At 45.0% G+C, this 19,163-nt stretch overlaps 1 protein-coding gene across 4 annotated transcripts in view; it reads right to left on the bottom strand.

Moving 5' to 3' along the window:
• The window catches only part of EDAR (ectodysplasin A receptor), a 139,290-nt gene that overhangs the window by 23,318 nt on the left and 96,809 nt on the right, over window positions 1-19,163 (bottom strand). For all 4 annotated transcript variants that reach the window (XM_084617101.1, XM_084617104.1, XM_084617103.1 and 1 more), the window contains one exon: window positions 6,306-6,391. In XM_084617101.1, coding sequence (XP_084473227.1) covers window positions 6,306-6,391 — 86 coding nt within the window. The remainder of the gene's footprint in view (window positions 1-6,305; window positions 6,392-19,163) is intronic.

Here is a 19,163-nt window from a genome sequence, read left to right as displayed (position 1 = left end):
TTGGAAGCCCTTCTACGTGAGTGGCATGATGTTGGGGTTCTACTGGTTTTGGGGCAGACTTGCAAGACTGAAAGGGGGCAAAGCTGTGGCAACTCCCTAGAATTTCCCACTGTCGCTCATGTGAAAAAAACATGGCATCATGGTTTCTGAATGAGTTGTGAGACTAGGAGCTGGTGTTCCACAGGCAGCATGGAGAGGCAGGCCCTCTCAAAGGATGACACAAGATCTCCATAGTTGGAACAAAGTTTTCCCATAGATCCTCAGGCTTCAGGTGACTGAGCAGGCATTCTTTTTTGTTGGCCCTCGAATCCCTCCCTCTGAGGTTTTGTCTAGAATAAGAAATGAGGCTGAGGCTAATATACCCTGATGTAACCTCAAACTCTTGTCTTCATGTTGCCAAACCTCAAGGGAATGAGAGCTGGGCTACTCCACCTAGTGAACAACCTAGCATTTCCCTAGACATCTCTTCCATTCTGCGTGGTAAGAGGAATTGGGTGCTCTAAGGTCAAAGAAGTGAAGAAAATAAGTTTGTCAGTTCCAGCTAACAAGGCTATTCATTTGTAAGCATCACTGGACACAAGGAAGAAATGGGTGGGGCAAGGGAGCAATGTGGGGGGAGGGAATGATCAAATACAAAAGGACAGAACTGGCAAGGAAAGAAAATGGTGATATTACAAAGAACAGAGAGTTACAAATAATTTTTATATATTTTTTTTCTTTTTATATAGTATTACTAGTACTGTAAGGAGTTTTTCTGTGTTAAGTGTTTTAAGCATTTCAGCTAAAGGCCCAGAATTCAGGGTTTTTAAAACACAGCTATAAAAGTGATCTTCTGATTGGAACACGACATACAAAGCCCTCAGCCTTTTAATAAATTATTTTGTACTACATTAAAATTCTCATCTGTTTGGTTGTTTTAAAGTTCTAAGAATGCACCAACAACAAAAGGGATGTTTCCAGATGTTAGCCTCACTCTGATAATGAAAAAATTACTTTAGTATCTCTTTTAAAAAATTAAATTGTCAGACCATTAGTCCAGGTGTGTTAGGTTTAAAAAACTACATAGGTTGATTAATACCACTTCTTTCAGCATGTGAGCGGGGGGGAGGGGGAGATTAGAAGGAATGATTTTTTGACTGATCTGCTGTCATGGCTGCTTTAAAAAAATCCACATTTTTGGCACAATGCACCTGATTGTGCTGTGAGTACTGCAAGTGGATGTATTTATTAGCTGCCCCTGGAATATTCTTTCTTATATGTGTATCTCAGTTGCTTTGGGGTCAGAGTCTTGTTTCCCAAAGGTCTTGTGGCCTCTGATCTAGTTAGTATCTGTAACACATAGCTGGGCAGATATCCCTCATAACGAGAGCTGCAGTCTATGGGAGGGGGGGAGCGATAGCTCAGTGGTTTGCACATTGGCCTGCTAAACCCAGGGTCATGAGCTCAATCCTTGAGGGGGCCATTTAGGGATTTGGGACAAAAATTGGGGATTGGTCCTACTTTGAGCAGGGAGTTGGACTAGATGACCTCCTGAGGTCCCTTCCATCCTTGAGATTCTATGACTTAATGAGATACTGGCCAATATTCTACAAACTGTAGCCATATAAGAAGCATGATTTAGTCAGCATCCTCATCCCCATTTCCACAGTATCTCTGTTTTCATCTAATACAGGCCACTAATTTCTCTGTATTTTACCAAGTCTCCTTTACACCTTTGTTATGTTTTGCCAGGTGTTCATTCACCTGGATATATCGAAACAGACATGCAACTAATTTGAAGGCAGCATCCATTGTAGGCCTTCTGTCTTCATAGGATTTGCAATGTTCTTAGTCAAAGAGCTGTATGTACTTGAATCCGATGCTTATCTGAGATCTGATCTGGGAGAGCGAAAGTGAGGTCACTTCCAGCACTTTCTTGACTGACATCCAGAGCTAATGCTCATTTTGGGAGTTTTGCAGTCCTTGTTCACCTACTACATCTCAGCCAACCTTCCTAGTGGGTTGTACTGCTCGCTAATCTCTCACAAGTAGGAATAAGGAGAGGCCACTTGAAGGAAGAGAGGTTACTTTTAAGTAGCTCTTCTATGAGAGTCACCTCTACATAGTCACACTCCCCAGCCACCTTCCCTGCTTCTTTGGAGTCTCAGGAAAAGAATTCTGACATTAGGGAAGGAACTGAAAGCTCTTGGGCACATTTCCCCTCATGTTATCCTCAGAATCCTCCATGAGGTTTGGAGGAGGGAGAAATGAGCAGCTCTAACATTTACTGCTGGCAAGAAGATTCTACAGTTTAACGCCGGGAGTCGCTAATCCCACAAGAGTGACTAGGCAGAGGTGGCACCCTGGAAGAACAACACTGGTAAGTAACCTCTTTATTACATTACTGATTTATTATTTTATGTGAGGAAAAACATAGATAAAATGGGCTGCCAAACTTCTGAAAGTAAAATTTCAAAAAAGTCAATTGTTTTGGCTTTTTCCTCCCTCCCTCCCTTTTTTTTTTGATCACTTCATTCTTCTACTTTCCCCAGTCCCTTCTTTCTCTATAGATCAGCAAGTCTTTTGTCCACTGATGTACGTGCGTGTGCGTGTGTGCGTGTGTGTTTAAAAACTGAATCTGGAGGGAATTTTCCTACTGTTTGACATATGGCAGCTATTCTGACAACACAAACCTTTCTGAGAGGAAAAGATGGGAGACAGTTGAGAGGACAAAGGGAAATAAGTAAAAAGATTTAAAATATTCTGGCAATTCCATTTGCTGTAGAGTTTTTTACACTATCCTGTTTCTTTCTTCATGTAAACCATAGCCTTTTTTGATGTCCTAGAATCATAGGAATGTAGGGCTGGAAGAGACCTTGAGAAGTCATGAAGTCCAGCCCCCTGTGCTGAGGCAAGACCAAGTAAACCTAGACCATCACTGACCACTGTTCTTAAAAACCTCCTGTGATGGAGATTCCACAACATCCCTTCAAAGCCTATTCCAGAGCTTACCTACACTTATAGTTAGAAAGTTTTTCATAATAGCTAACCTAAATCTCCCTTGCTGCAAATTAAGCCCATTACTACTACTTGTACCTTCAGTGGACATGGAGAACTATTGATCACAGTCCTCTTTAGAGCAGCCCTTAAGTATTTGAAAACTGTTATCAGGTCTTCCCTCTCTCTCTCTCCTTTTCTCAAGACTAAACATACCCAGTTGTTTTTTTTTAACCTTTCCTCTGAACTCAGGTTTTCTAAACAATTTATCATTTTTGTTGCTCCCCTCTGGACTCTCTCCAATTTGTCCACATCTTTCCTAAAATGCGGTACCCAGAACTGGACACAGTACTTCTGCTGAGGCCTCCCTAGGGCCAAGTAGATAGAGACAGTTATGTCCCGTGTCTCATATACAGCTCTCCTGTTAATACACCCCAGATTGATACAATCATTTTTTCCAACGGCATCACATTGTTGACTCATATTCAATTTGCGATCGCCTCTAATCCCCTGATCCTTTTCAGCCGTACCACCACCTACCTGGTTATTCCCCATTTTGTAGTTGTGCATTTAATTTTTCTCTTTCCTAAGTGAATTACTTTGCACTTGTCTTTATTGAATTTCACCCTTTTAAACTCAGACCAGTTCTCCAGTTTGTTAGCTGAAGGGAGCGAGAAATGGAGGCACTATTTCTGTTGCTGGCACACAACATGGAACATCAGAGTACAGGAGCCAATCATAGCAGAAGTACCATAGTAGTAAATCAGAATGAAGACAGTGCATACTCATAGTACAGTACTGTAGTTCTGCAACTTGTACCCACAACCAATCAGAGCAGGAAGTTGTATTATTGGAAAGATTATACAATTAGGCATCAATAACTGTATAGTATCTTTGCACGCTGGCTGAGACCATTTGATTTCACTGTAATTTAGGATAAAGATGTTTTCTTTCTGATCATTTGCTGTTATTGGATTTTATGCTGCTTGACTCAGTGACTGAGCTCTTCAAGAGATCCCAAAGGAAAGGGCTTTTACATTTTATTTGCAAATTATTATTTATTATAAAGCACCAATCTCACAACAGTATCTAGAATTCTGTACCTAATAAAACAAATTCTCTGGTGTTAATGCCTAGAGGGATCCGCCGCAAGCAACCTGGATTCAATTTTTTTTCCAGAAATTGTTAAATACTTTTCAATGTGTAGTCAAATGTTTGGTTTTACTGGAATTGATTGAAGTACTGATGTGCACTCTGATTTAGATTGCTATTTTCTCCTACAGCCCATTTGATTTCTTAGTAGATTAATGTGCTTGCCTAAACTACTCCCAAAGATAATGTGTATTCTACCCATTTATTGGTGCCTTTGGCAAATTCAGAATGAATGTGGTCAAAAAGCCGTGTAATATACTTTTCTCAAAGAATTAGACGTGTTTATATTGTACCTGCCAAATACCCTATAAAAAACAGAAGTTGCCTTTTTGAAGTAGGCAATAGCCATAAGCCCCTCTCATGGCTCCTTGCCAGACATTCCATATCTTACATGTTTGGTATGATTCAGCCTCCAATTTACAAAACTCTTGAGCATGTGCTCACACCCATCACAATTCAGGATGTCATGTCTACTAGCTCAACCTGATCCCTTCTCCATGGTTTATGTAGGACAAATGCGAGCAGAAGATGGGAGTGCAGCTGCAGTGATTGGTGGTGGTAAGCGGAAATGGCCGTGCCTAGCAGTCACAAGTGTACAGTTCTTCGAAGTAACCCCACCTCTTGAAACAAAGGCCAAAAAGTATTGTAAACCTGCAACTTGTTTTGTTTGCTGTGTATCAGTGATCATCTGTTAGCTAATTGCCACAGAGACATCTGAACAGTTTGGTAGCTGTTTGACAATCCCAGCCCTTATATCATACAGATCCGATATCGCGATACTTGTGCGTTTGATGGACTTGTAAAAAATAGAAAGATGTATGAGCAGGCCTCATTCTTATCTGCTTGTAGGGGGGAAAAAAGCTCTCTGCCCACTCCCTTGGCTGCTGGCTGGGGCTCTCCTCTGTTCCTCCCCACATCTCTTCTTTCCTGGGTTAGCTGAGAGAAGCTCCATTCCCTTCACTCCCACCCACAGAGACTTTCTAATCCCACCACCTCCTTCTTCATCCCCCACAGAAAGAGGAGATCGGGCTCCCAGAAGCTTTAACTACAGTGGGGAGTTGTCGGTGACTATCTCTCTCTTCTTCCCATGAGCAGGGATGAATCAACCATTGGCCCAGTTCAACATGATGATTAGCAAGTGCCACTGGAGTACAGTCTCTCTCTTTTTGCAATTAACAAATGAGAGTTCAGCAGCTTCTTAAACAAGTTCAAATTCTATCGTCAGCCCTCCCACCTTGTGACTGAAAAAGAGCATGAAAAGGCAAGATGCTCTTTTACCTGGACCTAGAGGAAGATGTCCCATATTTTGGTTGTCTCACAGTGACCAGAGTGTGAGGCTGTGTGCTTAGAAGACAACTGCTGCTTTATAGCAAACTAATGAGATGATGGTTAGGGATATCTTTCTTTCCAGTTTTAACCTTAACCTTTAACCTAAAAATTAGTTGTTCTTGCCAGGAATGTGTAAACTTAGGAACAGGAGACAAGTAGTCTTGGCTTTCATCCCTTCCCTAGTTTCCTCCCACTGCTAGCAGGACTTCATCCTTCCTCCTGAGCCCACCCTTTCTGCTCTTATTAAATAAGACCTTTTCTCCTTCCTAGTTTGATCTCCAAAAGAGTCCCATCCTCATCCACTTTTCTTCAGCTGCCAGCCTTGCTCTCCCTGCTGAAACATCTTGCCAGCTGTATGTCATTCTTTCTCTCACCCCAGTCTTCTTTGGAGACCTCCCCCCCCCGCTTTTTCCTTTCTTAATGGAGGGGCAGGGACCCAGCATAGCAGAGAAGTGGTTAATTGGAACTTTCAAGTCATTAGAATTCCAGTGTTGCTTATCTCCCAGTACAGCAGCCTCAGAGAAACCTGGACACTAGCTAGTCCTTAAGACATTGAACGTCTAGAGAGCAGCCAGTTAAAGAAGGGTAATTGATCACATATGAGTATATTTGGAGATGGGAAAAACATCACATGACAGAATAGGACCTAAAATCAAAAGTTCTAATTTCCCTGAATTTCTTGTTTAATTTGCAGTGTGATCTTGCTGGAAGCAGATCTAGCTTTCCTGAGGGCTGACTCTGATTTTTGACTGGCATAGGCACCAGCACAATACTGAGCTGCATATGAAACTTCCAGCTGAATTCAAGTCAAAACTGAATGAAATACACAGAAACTAAGGAACACTTACATTCCTTGGTGTTAGGAGGTGCCAACAAGCATGAGTAGCAAACCATGCCATAGATGTTCCTGGGTCTGTTTTCCAACATGTAGTAACTGCAATAAAGGGTAAGACAAGGCAAAACAACATCAGTGCATCCATCACAGTTGAGTACAGTTGAGCAGAAAGCAATTACTCTAAGATAAAATCGCTTTTTAAAACTTTAGCAAGCAACCAGGGACTGCTAACAGGGAGTTTTGAGAGGGAGCTCTCCAGGTGAAGGAGGAACAAATATGGGACCCTTGGGGTAAGTGCTGTCTGTAGTGTGTGTTTGTGTTTGGGGGTTACTTGCTGTGTGCTGAGCTTGTGTTTGTCTGTCTGTTTTTGTTTGAAGGACCGTGTGCTGTGGCCAGCAGTTGGAAGCTGTGAGCTTCTAAACAAGGTATGAAATCTAGAAGCCTCTGTTCATTGGCTGAGCCTTAGTTGTGGGCAGGGCTATCAAGAAGAACAGGGCTTTATAAAGCAGTGAGCAAGTAACCAGGGACTGCTAACAGGGAGTTTGGAAGGGGAGTGGAAAGGGGCGAGGTACACTTGCCATTCTTTAAAACCTTTAAACTAAACTATAAACAAAACTTCTTGATTTAAACAAAACCCCTATCATTAACTTAGGTAGCTGTAGGAAAGTTTGCAGGCAGAAACCCAGCAGCAGAGTGAGGGCTATCCTGTTTATTGCTCTCAGTGTAGCATGTATGATTACCTGCCCTGTGGGCAGGTGGCATATGTGTGCATCTGGTGCAAGGAGCTCCTGGCCCTCAGAGCCAGTGTACGGGCTTTGGAGGCCAGGGTGGCAGAACTGGAGGAGCTAAGGAAGTCAGAGAGGTATGCTGATGAGGCTTTCTGGGACACTGTAGATTTGTCCCACCTCTGGTCTGACAGCACCTGCACTGTTAAGGAGGATGAAAGGCCCAGTGAAGGAGAACAGTTAACGGGAGCAGAGGGAAACATTCGCATCGTTGGGACCCTCCTTCCAGATGATGTTGGGGTATCCTCTCTCACTGAGGTTACCTCTCCAGGGGAGAGAACTCCAGTCAATAGGAAAAGGCAGGTGTTAGTAATGGGAGATTCGATCATTAGAAACACAGATAGCTGAGTCTGTGATGACCGGGAGAACCATACGGTGACTTGCCTGCTTGGTGCGAAGGTTGCAGATCTCTCAAGGCATCTAGATAGACTTATGCGTAGTGCAGGGGAGGAGCCGGTGGTTGTGGTACATGTAGGTACCAATGACATAGGGAAGGGTAGAAGAGACGTCCTGGAGGCCAAATTTAGGCTGCTAGGAAAGAGACTCAGGACCTCTATGGTGGCATTCTCAGAAATGCTTCCAGTGCCACGCGCAGGGCCAGGCAGGCAGGCAGAGATTCAGAGTCTCAATGTGTGGATGAGACGATGGTGTAGGGAGAAGGGGTTTAGATTTATTAGGAACTGGGGAAACTTTTGGGATGGGGGAGCCTATACAGGAAGGATGGGCTCCACCTAAACCAAAGTGGATCCAGACTGCTGGCATTTAATATTAAAAAGGTTGCAGAGCAGTTTTTAAACTCAGCCCTGGTCTACACTAGGACTTTAGGTCAAATTTAGCAGCGTTAAATCAATATAAACCTTCATCCACATGATGAAGCCCTTTATTTCGACTTAAAGGGCCCTTAAAATCAATTTCTTTACTCCACCCCTGACAAGTGGATTAGCGCTTAAATCGGCCTTGCCGGGTCGAATTTGGGGTACTGTGGACACAATTCGACGGTATTGGCCTCCGGGAGCTATCCCAGAGTGCTCCATTGTGACCGCTCTGGACAGCACTCTCAACTCAGATGCACTGGCCAGGTAGACAGGAAAAGAACCACGAACTTTTGAATCTCATTTCCTGTTTGGCCAGCGTGGCAAGCTGCAGGTGACCATGCAGAGCTCATCAGCACAGGTGACCATGCAGAGCTCATCAGCAGAGGTGACCATGATGGAGTCCCAGAATCACAAAAGAGCTCCAGCATGGACCGAACGGGAGGTACGGGATCTGATCGCTGTATGGGGAGAGGAATCCATGCTATCAGAACTCCGTTCCAGTTTTCGAAATGCCAAAACCTTTGTCAAAATCTCCCAGGGCATGAAGGACAGAGGCCATAACAGGGACCCGAAGCAGTGCCGCGTGAAACTTAAGGAGCTGAGGCAAGCCTACCAAAAAACCAGAGTGGCGAACAGCCGCTCCGGGTCAGAGCCCCAAACATGCCGCTTCTATGATGAGCTGCATGCCATTTTAGGGGGTTCAGCCACCACTACCCCAGCCGTGTTGTTTGACTCCTTCAATGGAGATGGAGGCAATACGGAAACAGGTTTTGGGGACGAAGAAGAAGATGATGATGATGAGGTTGTAGATAGCTCACAGCAAGCAAGCGGAGAAACCGGTTTTCCCGACAGCCAGGAACTGTTTCTCACCCTGGACCTGGAGCCAGTACCCCCCGAACCCACCCAAGGCTGCCTCCTGGACCCGGCAGGCGGAGAAGGGACCTCCGGTGAGTGTACCTTTAAAAATACTGTACATGGTTTAAAAGCAAGCATGTGAAAGGATTTATTTGCCCTGGCATTCGCGGCTCTCATGGACATACTCCCAAAGCCTTTGCAAAAGGTTTCTTGGGAGGGCAGCCTTATTGTGTCCCCCATGGTAGAACACTGTACCACTCCAGGCCAGTAACACATACTCGGGAATCATTGTACAACAAAGCATTGCAGTGTATGTTTGTTGGTGTTCAAACAACATCCGTTCTTTATCTCTCTATGTTATCCTCAGGAGAGTGAGATATCATTCATGGTCACCATGATGCTTAAAAATAGAAATAGAAGAAATAGGGTGCTTTTCTTCAGGGGACACTCAGAGGAGCCCATTCCAGCTGGGCTGTTTGCCTGTGGCTAAACAGAAATGTTCCCCGCTGTTAGCCACAGGGAGGGGGGAGGGTTGAGGGGGTAGTCACGCGGTGGGAGGAGGCAAAATAAAACCTTGTAACGAAAGCACATGTGCTATGTATGTAATGTTAACAGCAAGGTTTACCCTGAAAGAGTGTAGCCACTGTTTTATAAAATGTGTCTTTTTAAATACCACTGTCTCTTTTTTTTCTCCACCAGCTGCATGTGTTTCAATGATCACAGGATCTTCTCCTTCCCAGAGGCTAGTGAAGATTAGAAAGAAAAAAAAATGCACTCGTGATGAAGTGTTCTCTGAGCTCATGCTGTCCTCCCACACTGACAGAGCACAGACGAATGCATGGAGGCAAATAATGTCAGAGTGCAGGAAAGCACAAAATGACCAGGAGGAGAGGTGGCGGGCTGAAGAGAGTAAGTGGCGGGCTGAAGACAGGGCTGAAGCTCAAATGTGGCGGCAGCGTGATGAGAGGAGGCAGGATTCAATGCTGAGGCTGCTGCAGGACCAAACCAGTATGCTCCAGTCTATGGTTGAGCTGCAGCAAAGGCAGCTGGAGCACAGACTGCCACTGCAGCCCCTCTGTAACCAACCGCCCTCCTCCCCAAGTTCCATAGCCTCCACACCCAGACGCCCAAGAACGCGGTGGGGGGGCCTCCGGCCAACCAGCCACTCCACCACAGAGGATTGCCCCAAAAAACAGAAGGCTGGCATTCAATAAATTTTAAAGTTGTAAACTTTTAAAGTGCTGTGCTTAAAGTGCTGTGTGGCATTTTCCTTCCCTCCTCCACCACCCCTCCTGGGATACCTTGGTAGTCATCCCCCTATTTGTGTGATGAATGAATAAAGAATGCATGAATGTGAAGCAACAATTACTTTATTGCCTCTGAAAGCGGTGATCGAAGGGAGGAGGGGAGGGTGGTTAGCTTACAGGGAAGTAGAGTGAACCAAGGGGGGCGGTTCATCAAGGAGAAACAAACAGAACTTTCACACCGTAGCCTGGCCAGTCATGAAACTGGTTTCCAAAGCTTCTCTGATGCGTACTGCACCCTCCTGTGCTCTTCTAACCGCCCTGGTGTCTGGCTGTGTGTAACCAGCGGCCAGGCGATTTGCCTCAACCTCCCACCCCGCCATAAACGTCTCCCCCATAAACGTCTCCCCCTTACTCTCACAGATATTGTGGAGCGCACAGCAAGCAGTAATAACAGTGGGAATATTGGTTTCGCTGAGGTCTAACCGAGTCAGTAAACGGCACCAGCGCGCCTTTAAACATCCAAATGCACATTCTACCACCATTCTGCACTTGCTCAGCCTGTAGTTGAACAGCTCCTGACTACTGTCCAGGCTGCCTGTGTACGGCTTCATGAGCCATGGCATTAAGGGGTAGGCTGGGTCCCCAAGGATACATATAGGCATTTCAACATCCCCAACACTTATTCTCTGATCTGGGAATAAAGTCCCTTCCTGCAGCTTTTGCAACAGACCAGAGTTCCTGAAGATGCGAGCGTCATGCACCTTTCCCGGCCATCCCACGTTGATGTTGGTGAAATGTCCCTTGTGATCCACCAGAGCTTGCAGCACTATTGAAAAGTACCCCTTGCGGTTTATGTACTCGGCGGCTTGGTGCTCCGGTGCCAAGATAGGGATATGGGTTCCGTCTATGGCCCCACCACAGTTAGGGAATCCCATTGCAGCAAAGCCATCCACTATGACCTGCACATTTCCCAGCGTCACTACCCTTGATTTCAGCAGATCTTTGATTGCATGGGCTACTTGCATCACAGCAGCCCCTACAGTAGATTTGCCCACCCCAAATTGATTCCCACCTGACCGGTAACGGTCTGGTGTTGCAAGGCCACAGATAGTTCCACAGGGCTATCGCCACTCGCTTCTCAACTGTGAGGGCTGCTCTCATCTTGGTATTCATGCGCTTCAGGGCAGGGGAAAGCAAGTCACAAAGTTCCATGAAAGTGCCCTTACTCATGCGAAAGTTTCGCAGCCACTGGGAATCATCCCAGACCTGCAACACTATGCGGTCCCACCAGTCTGTGCTTGTTTCCCGAGCCCAGAATCGGCATTCCACAGCATGAACCTGCTCCACTAGTACCATGATGCATGCATTGGCAGGGCCCATGCTTTCAGAGAAATCTGTGTCCATGTCCTGATCACTTACGGGACCGCGCTGACGTCGCCTCCTCGCCCGGTATCGCTCTGCCAGGTTCTGGTGCTGCATATACTGCTGGATAATGCTGGATAATGTTTAATGTGCTCCTAATTGCCAAAGTGAGCTGAGCAGTCTCTATGCTTGCCTTGGTATGGCGTCCACACAGAAAAAAGGTGCGGAATGATTGTCTGCCGTTGCTCTGACGGAAGGAGGGGCGACTGACGACATGGCTTACAGGGTTGGCTTACAGGGAATTAAAATCAACAAAGGGGGTGGCTTTACATCAATGAGTATTTCAGGCAGTACTTCACAGAGGGTTCCAATAAGAAATGGTGCACCTAAGTAATTGTTCTTATTGGAACAAGCAGGTTGGTCTGGCCTCTGACTGATACATGGCTAGATTTACCTCGCTGCACCTTCTCTGTGAGTGACTGCAGTGTGACCTAGAGGAATGAGTCCCCTAGACGGGGGATGGGGGGAAGCAAATGAGTACAAAACAAATCTGGTCTATTTCTTGTTTTGATCCACTCCATCTATCTTTTACATCTTTGGCTGGCAGCAGACGGTGCAGAAGGACTGCAAGCCATCCACATCTCATGGCTGCTCAGCAGAAGACAGTGCAGTAGGACTGCTAGCCATCCTCATCTCTTGCCTGCCTGGCAGAAGATGGTACAGTAAGACTGCTAGCAATCTGTATCGCCTGCCTGCTCACCATAAGACGGTTCAATAGGACTGACTGCAGGACTAAAGAGAATGACCTGGTCAAGTCACTCCAAATTTAGTCCCTGAGCCCATATCTGCCCAGGCACTCCTGGCCGACGTGGCCAGGAGCACCTCGGACATGATGATGATGGCTACCAGTCGTATTGCACCGTCTGCTGCCACAAGGCAATGGGTTGATGCTGCTGTGTAGCAATGCAGTACCATGTCTGCCAGCACCCAGGAGACATATGGTGACGGTTACCCGAGCGGGCTCCATGCTTGCCATGGTATGGCGTCTGCACAGGTAACTCAGGAAAAAAGGCGCAAAACAATTGTCTGCCCTTGCTTTCACAGAGGGAGGGAGGGAACGGGGGCCTGACGATATGTACCCAGAACCACCCGCAACAATGTTTTAGCCCCATCAGGCATTGGGATCTCAACCCATAATTCCAATGGGCAGCAGAGACTGCGGGAACTGTGGGATAGCTACCCACAGTGCAACACTCCGGAAGTCGACTCTAGCCTCGGTACTGTGGAAGCATTCCGCCCAATTAATGCACTTAATGCACTTAGAGCATTTTCTGTGGGGACACACACACTCGAATATATAAAACCGATTTCTAAAAAACTACTTCTATAAATTCGACCTAATTTTGTAGTGTAGACATACTCTAAGAGATGGGGGAAAGCCGATTGCTGCAGAGGAGCACATGGATCAGACAGAGACTTCTCTTAGAGGAGAGTCTATTGATAGAGATTCTCTAGGTTTTAGTCAGGAGGGAGGATGGAAGAGGATAAAGTATGGGCCAGATCAGACGAGAAACATTCACATGAAGAATCTGACACATCAGAAAAGGGGAGACAAATAAACAGTGACAAGTTTTTAAAGTGCTTGTACACAAATGCTAGAAGTCTAAATAATAAGATGGGTGAACTAGAGTGCCTCGTGTTAAAGGAGGATATTGATATATTTGGCATCACAGAAATCTGTGGAGTGAGGACAATCAATGGGACACAATCATTCTGGGGTACAAAATATATCAGAAGGACAGAACAGGTCGGCGGGGGGGGGGGAGAGAAGTGGCACTATATGTGAAAGAAAATGTAGAATCAAATGAAATAAAAATCTTAAATGAATCCACATGTTCCATAGAATCTCTATGGATAGTAATTCCATGCTCTAATAAGAATATAACAGTAGGGATCTATTATCGACCAACTGACCAGGACAGTGATAGTGACGATGAAATGCTAAGGGACATTAGAGAGGCTATCAAAATAAAAAAATCAATAATAATGGGGGATTTCAATTATCCCATATTGACTGGGTACATGTCACCTCAGGACAAAATGCAGAGACAAAATTTCTTGATACTTTAAATGACTGCTTCCTGGAGAAGCTGGTACAGGAACCCACAAGAGGAGAGGCAATTCTTGATTTAGTCCTGAGTGGAGCGCAGGATCTGGTCCAAGAGGTAACTATAACAGGACCACTTGGAAATAGTGACCATAATATAACAACATTTAACATTCCTGTGGTGGGAAGAACACCTCAACAGCCCAACTCTGTGGCATTTAATTTTAGAAAGGGGAACTATGCAAAAATGAGGAGGTTAGTTAAACAGAAATGAAAAGGTACAGTGACTAGAGTGAAATCCCTGCAAGCTGCATGGACACTTTTCAAAGACACCATAATAGAGGCTCAACTTAAATGTATACCCCAAATTAAAAAACACAGTAAAAGAACTAAAAAAGAGCCTCCATGGCTTAACAACCATGTAAAAGAAGCAGTGAGAGATAAAAAGGCATCTTTTAAAAAGTGGAAGTCAAATCCTAGTGAGGTAAATAGAGAGGAGCATAAACACTGCCAAATTAAATGTAAAAAATGTAATAACAAAAGCCAGAAAGGAGTTTGAAGAACAGCTAGCTAAAAACTCAAAAGGTAATAACAATGTTTTTTTAAGTACATCAGGAAGCCTGCTAAACAACCAGTCGGGTCCCTGGACGATCGAGATACAAGAGGAGCACTTAAAGACGATAAAGTCATTACAGAGAAACTAAATGAATTCTTTGTTTCAGTCTTCACGGCTGAGGATGTTAGGGAGATTCCCAAATCTGAGCCGTCTTTTGTAGGTGACAAACCAGAGGAATTGTCACAGATTGAAGTGTCACTAGAGGAGGTTTTGGAATTAATTGAGGAACAAGTCACCGGGACCAGATGGCATTCACCCAAGAGTTCTGAAAGAACTCAAATGTGAAATTGCAGAACTATTAACTATGGTTTCAGAGTAACAGCCGTGTTAGTCTGTATTCGCAAAAAGAAAAGGAGTACTTGTGGCACCTTAGAGACTAACCCATTTATTTGAGCATAAGCTTTCGTGAGCTACAGCTCACTTCATCGGATGCATACTGTGGAAACAAGATCAAACCTGAAGACAGTCCAGGGCAAATAAAGATGGTGCATAGAAACCTTTTGCTCCCTGTGGGGGAACTGGTAAGCACCCCTTATGAGATGGGCCACGACAGGGCAGCCAGGCAGAACAGAAGTGCTAGACCAAAGCCGCCATCCAACACAGATAGTGGGCCCCCTGCAGCTAACTTACCCCTATTCTGCATGTCTGAGAGTGAGTCTGAGGAGGAAGACACAACCCTGGTGTATCCTGGGATGGAGACAAGAGTTCAGTCTCAATCAGCTGAACCAAATGAGAGTTCTCCCTCTTCCACCCTAAACCCCATGGCAGAATTATTTAGGCCCACTTCTGACACCCCTGTGCCGCTGATGAGACCCCCGTGTGATGACACACACAGGTTATTGGATAATGGAGGCACACAGGTAGAGGATGTCCTGGGCACCTTGGACCCTCCCACGTTAGAACTAAGAGTGCAGGGTCCTACGCCAGTAGCCGAGGGACCCTCAAAGGAAGGCTCTCCATCCGTCAATCAAGAGGATGTTCCCTCTACCTCGGCAACAGAGATTCTCAATAGACGAGACAGGGTGATAAGACCAGTAAAACTGTTAACTTATGATGCACCTGGGGTGACTAGTGAGGAGCCAATACATTTAGCACACAGGATTGTGGAAGCTAAAGTGGGCTTTCTGAGGCCCTTTGGAGGAAACCAATGAGTTGGTATAAAGGGAGTATGATTTGTCGGGACGCCAAATTCTCGGCTGGGGGGAGGATGTAAGCAGTGTCAGGATGAGCTCCACCCTGACATCTGGTGGTGAGGTGTGGCAAGCTATGGAAAAGAACTTCAGGGGCTGATCTCATTTGCATAGGCACACCCACCCCGCCTAGAATGAGGCCATAACTGCCCAAATGGTCACTTTGGCTGTTGTGGGATCCCCAGTGTCTCTGTTATTGGGGTGGGAAGAATAAATTGTTATTACCCTGATTATGGGAACTGTGCTTGGAACTGTACTTGACCTTTTGATATGCTGGAGGGACTCACCATCAACTAAGTAGCACTCGCTAGGCAAGAGACATGGGTTCCAAAACTCTGTGAATTGAGAGAGGCTTGAGACAGGTATTTGTACCTGGTGGTGTGGGCCCCTTTCTGAGGGCCTGAAACACCAATTGCACCTCTGTCTCTCTCCACTGTGGAATGTCAGAGCTAATTTTGGGTCTGTTAAGAGTCTTGCTACAGGTACTGTGCTGAATTCACTTTGGCCTTATGGTGCACCAGCACTAAGGCTCCCACTACTATGAGCTGAAATCACTGAGAGCTGGAATCACTGAGCACTGTGTCAAGTAGCGGGGAGCTGGAAGAACTAGAGTGCAGTGGTGCTGTTCGTGGATAGGCTGGTGGAGTGTTCGTGAGATGGCGAGCTGAGCAGAGCTGTTCGTGAGACGGTGAGCTGTGCAGAGCGGAGCCGGTCGTGAGACAGCTGAGCTGAGCGGAGCAGAGCAGAGCCCTGTGGGGCAGTCAGCTTCAGGACACGTAAGGTGCCCCTTACCTCTTTCCCCCCACACACAGGTACATTTTAGCCAGACTGGGGAGCAACACTCTGCAGATGAACTTTTGAACTCTGGGGCTGGACTTTTTGAACTTTGGGTGATCTGTGGATTGCTGGACTCAAGAGACGTTTGGGTTCTGGGACTCAAGAACCCAAGGGAAAGGATGTGGCCCAATTTGCTGGGGTGGGTCTTTGCTCATTGTTTGGTTAATGAACACTAGTTGTGGTGTTTCCCCAATTTAATGCTGATGTCGTTTACCTCATGTTATTAAAGATTCTCTGCTACACCGAGACTCTGTGCTTGTGAGAGGGGAAGTATTGCCTCTTTGAGGCGCCCAGGAGGTGTGTAAGATTTTCCCAGGTCACTAGCCAGTTCTGCATTTGCTTTGATGAGAGGGAACCCCTGTGTACTGAACCCGGCCCTTGCTGCTATCAACTTGGCCTGGCAGAAGTATGCATCCGATGAAGTGAGCTGTAGCTCACAAAAGCTTATGCTCAAATAAATTGGTTAGTCTCTAAGGTGCCACAAGTACTCCTTTTCTTTTAACTATGGTTTGTAACCTGTCCTTTAAATCAGCTTCTGTACCCAATGACTGGAAGATAGCTAATGTAACACCAATATTTAAAAAGGGCTCTAGAGGTGATCCTGGCAATTAAAGACCGGTAAGTCTAACGTCAGTACCAGGCAAATTAATTAAAAGAATAAAATCCATTAATAGCTATTAGCCAGAATGGGTAAGGAATGGTGTCCCTAGCCTCTGTCTGTCAGAGAGTGGAGCTGGATGGCACGAGACAGATCACTTGATCATTACCTGTTAGGTTCACTCCCTCTGGGGCACCTGGCATTGGCCACTGTCGGTAGACAGGATACTGGGCTGGATGGACCTTTGGTCTGACCCAGTATGGCCATTCTTATGTTCTTTTATAACCATTTTGATGACAACATTATCATTTCTTACTGCCTGATTTGAGACAGCCTCTCTCATCTTCCCTTCCCCCATAAAGGCAGCTAATCCACCATTAACCATACATGACATGAAGCCAACAGTGCCTAAAACAACATTCTGCCTGCTGAGTTCTTGCTGCAGTTTACAGCATGCCCTGAAATGAGACTTGAAGTGAGCTGTAGCTCACGAAAGCTTATGCTCTAATAAATTGGTTAGTCTCTAAGGTGCCACAAGTCCTCCTTTTCTTTTTGCGAATACAGACTAACACGGCTGCTACTCTTAAACAAGACAATATTTCTTTTCAAGTAGTAATTTTCCAGACAAGACCACCAGCTGGATTTATTTAGACTTCGGTATACACAACATAAGAATAATCTCCTTAACCGAGGAGTAAAAAGCCAAATTTGAGCAGGCCACCCATCGTGACTAGAAAAACCATCATGATTGAGAGAAAGCCAGATTTGTTCTGATTTAACATAAGAATTATGGTCTGTATTAGGTCCCTCTTGGCAAAGAAAAGATTTTCATGTTTTAAACTTCCATTTTCCTCAAAGTTTGTGTCAAAACAGGGTAACTGGGCAGTATGTATGTAAGAATCTTATAGGTGAGCTGATAAGTAAACAGTCTTAATTTTTGTCAATAAATGACTTTCCTATGCTTTACATAACTATTTTTAATACATGGGTCTAATAACTACTACTGAACATACATGTTATGTCTCATTATGCATTTGTTCTGTATTTTTCATTGTGGTATCTCAGTACCCAATATATACTTGACCCGGCAAAACTTCTGAATTCTGCTTTATTCTGAACACACATGACTTTTTTCTGAAAACATTCACATTCAGAATTTATCGCTGAAACTATTAATCAAAATTCTAAAATAGCCTGTTATATTTTTGTTTTTGTTCTTTACGCTTCAAGAAATAACAGGTGCCTGTTATCTTGTAACTTAATCTATATTATTTCAACATACAGACACTGGTACACATACAACAGACAGCAGCTGTACACTCATGTTTCAGCTTTATAATAATAGCGGACAGAGGTACAAAACACCAAACAGTCCCAACAGTCATGGCAAATTTCCTTAAAACCTAAATAACTTGCCCAGTTTTAGCAGAACTAAGCTCTTGTATTTCTTTCAACCAAAACCTTCCCTGCCCACATGATAAAAAGTAGCTAAAACCAATGCAAATAGTTAATACACGGCTACCTTGATGCAGGAACAAGTAGCCCAGAGCCCATGTCCAGTTACCAAGCCTGATCCTGATTATTTAGTGCAACAAACAGTACCAATGAAGATGTTCCTCTAGTCAGGGAAATTTAAACAAACAAATTTGTTCAAACTTTTCTGAACCCTTTAGGCTCAGTAGAAATGCCCCAAATGATTCTAGCTACTGGACGGTCAGCCATAGAATGCCCATGGTTGGAGGACTTTCTGTGTCATTTAAATCCTTTGGCATTCATCTACCTAGAATGGTTTTAAAACCATCTTCTCAAACTGAGGGAAATACTCAGTAATGTAATTGCACAGGTTTGTCCATGTACTGGTGTGTTTTTGGGGAAAAAGGCACAAAAGACAGTAGTGACCTAGCGCAAAAGATCTCTTGTATCTCATTTATGCTCACTATCCCAGGAGGCATGTGTCTTGGCATGGGTATGATTTGCCCCATGTGCAGGGAAGCATCTGCAGACGTGCGCTGGGGAAGCTCATAATACACGATAAAAGTTTTTAGCAATGGCTGCTGTTAAATATGTTTTCTTCATCACCTCCAGAGGCAGAGGGGGCCTCCACATTTATAATCCACTAGTTATTGCCACTTGGGTGGTGCACCTTCCCACACCTCCCACAAGAGTTGCTTTGGCTTTTAGGGTATGTCTACACTACGAAATTAGGTCGAATTTATAGAAGTCGGTTTTTTAGAAATCAGTTTTATATATTTGAGTGTGTGTGTCCCCACAGAAAATGCTCTAAGTGCATTAAGTGCATTAACTCGGCGGAGCGCTTCCACAGTACCGAGGCAAGCGTCGACTTCCGGAGCATTGCACTGTGGGTAGCTATCCCACAGTTCCCGCAGTCTCCGCTGCCCATTGGAATTCTGGGTTGAGATCCCAATGCCTGATGGGGCTAAAACATTGTCGCGGGTGGT

The sequence above is a fragment of the Lepidochelys olivacea genome (assembly GCF_965140295.1).
Source record: "Lepidochelys olivacea isolate rLepOli2 genome assembly, chromosome: 1".
Taxonomy (NCBI): Eukaryota; Metazoa; Chordata; order Testudines; family Cheloniidae; genus Lepidochelys; species Lepidochelys olivacea.
The sequence above is the reverse complement of the archived record's forward strand: the minus strand, read 5'-3'. Positions and strand labels throughout refer to the sequence as shown.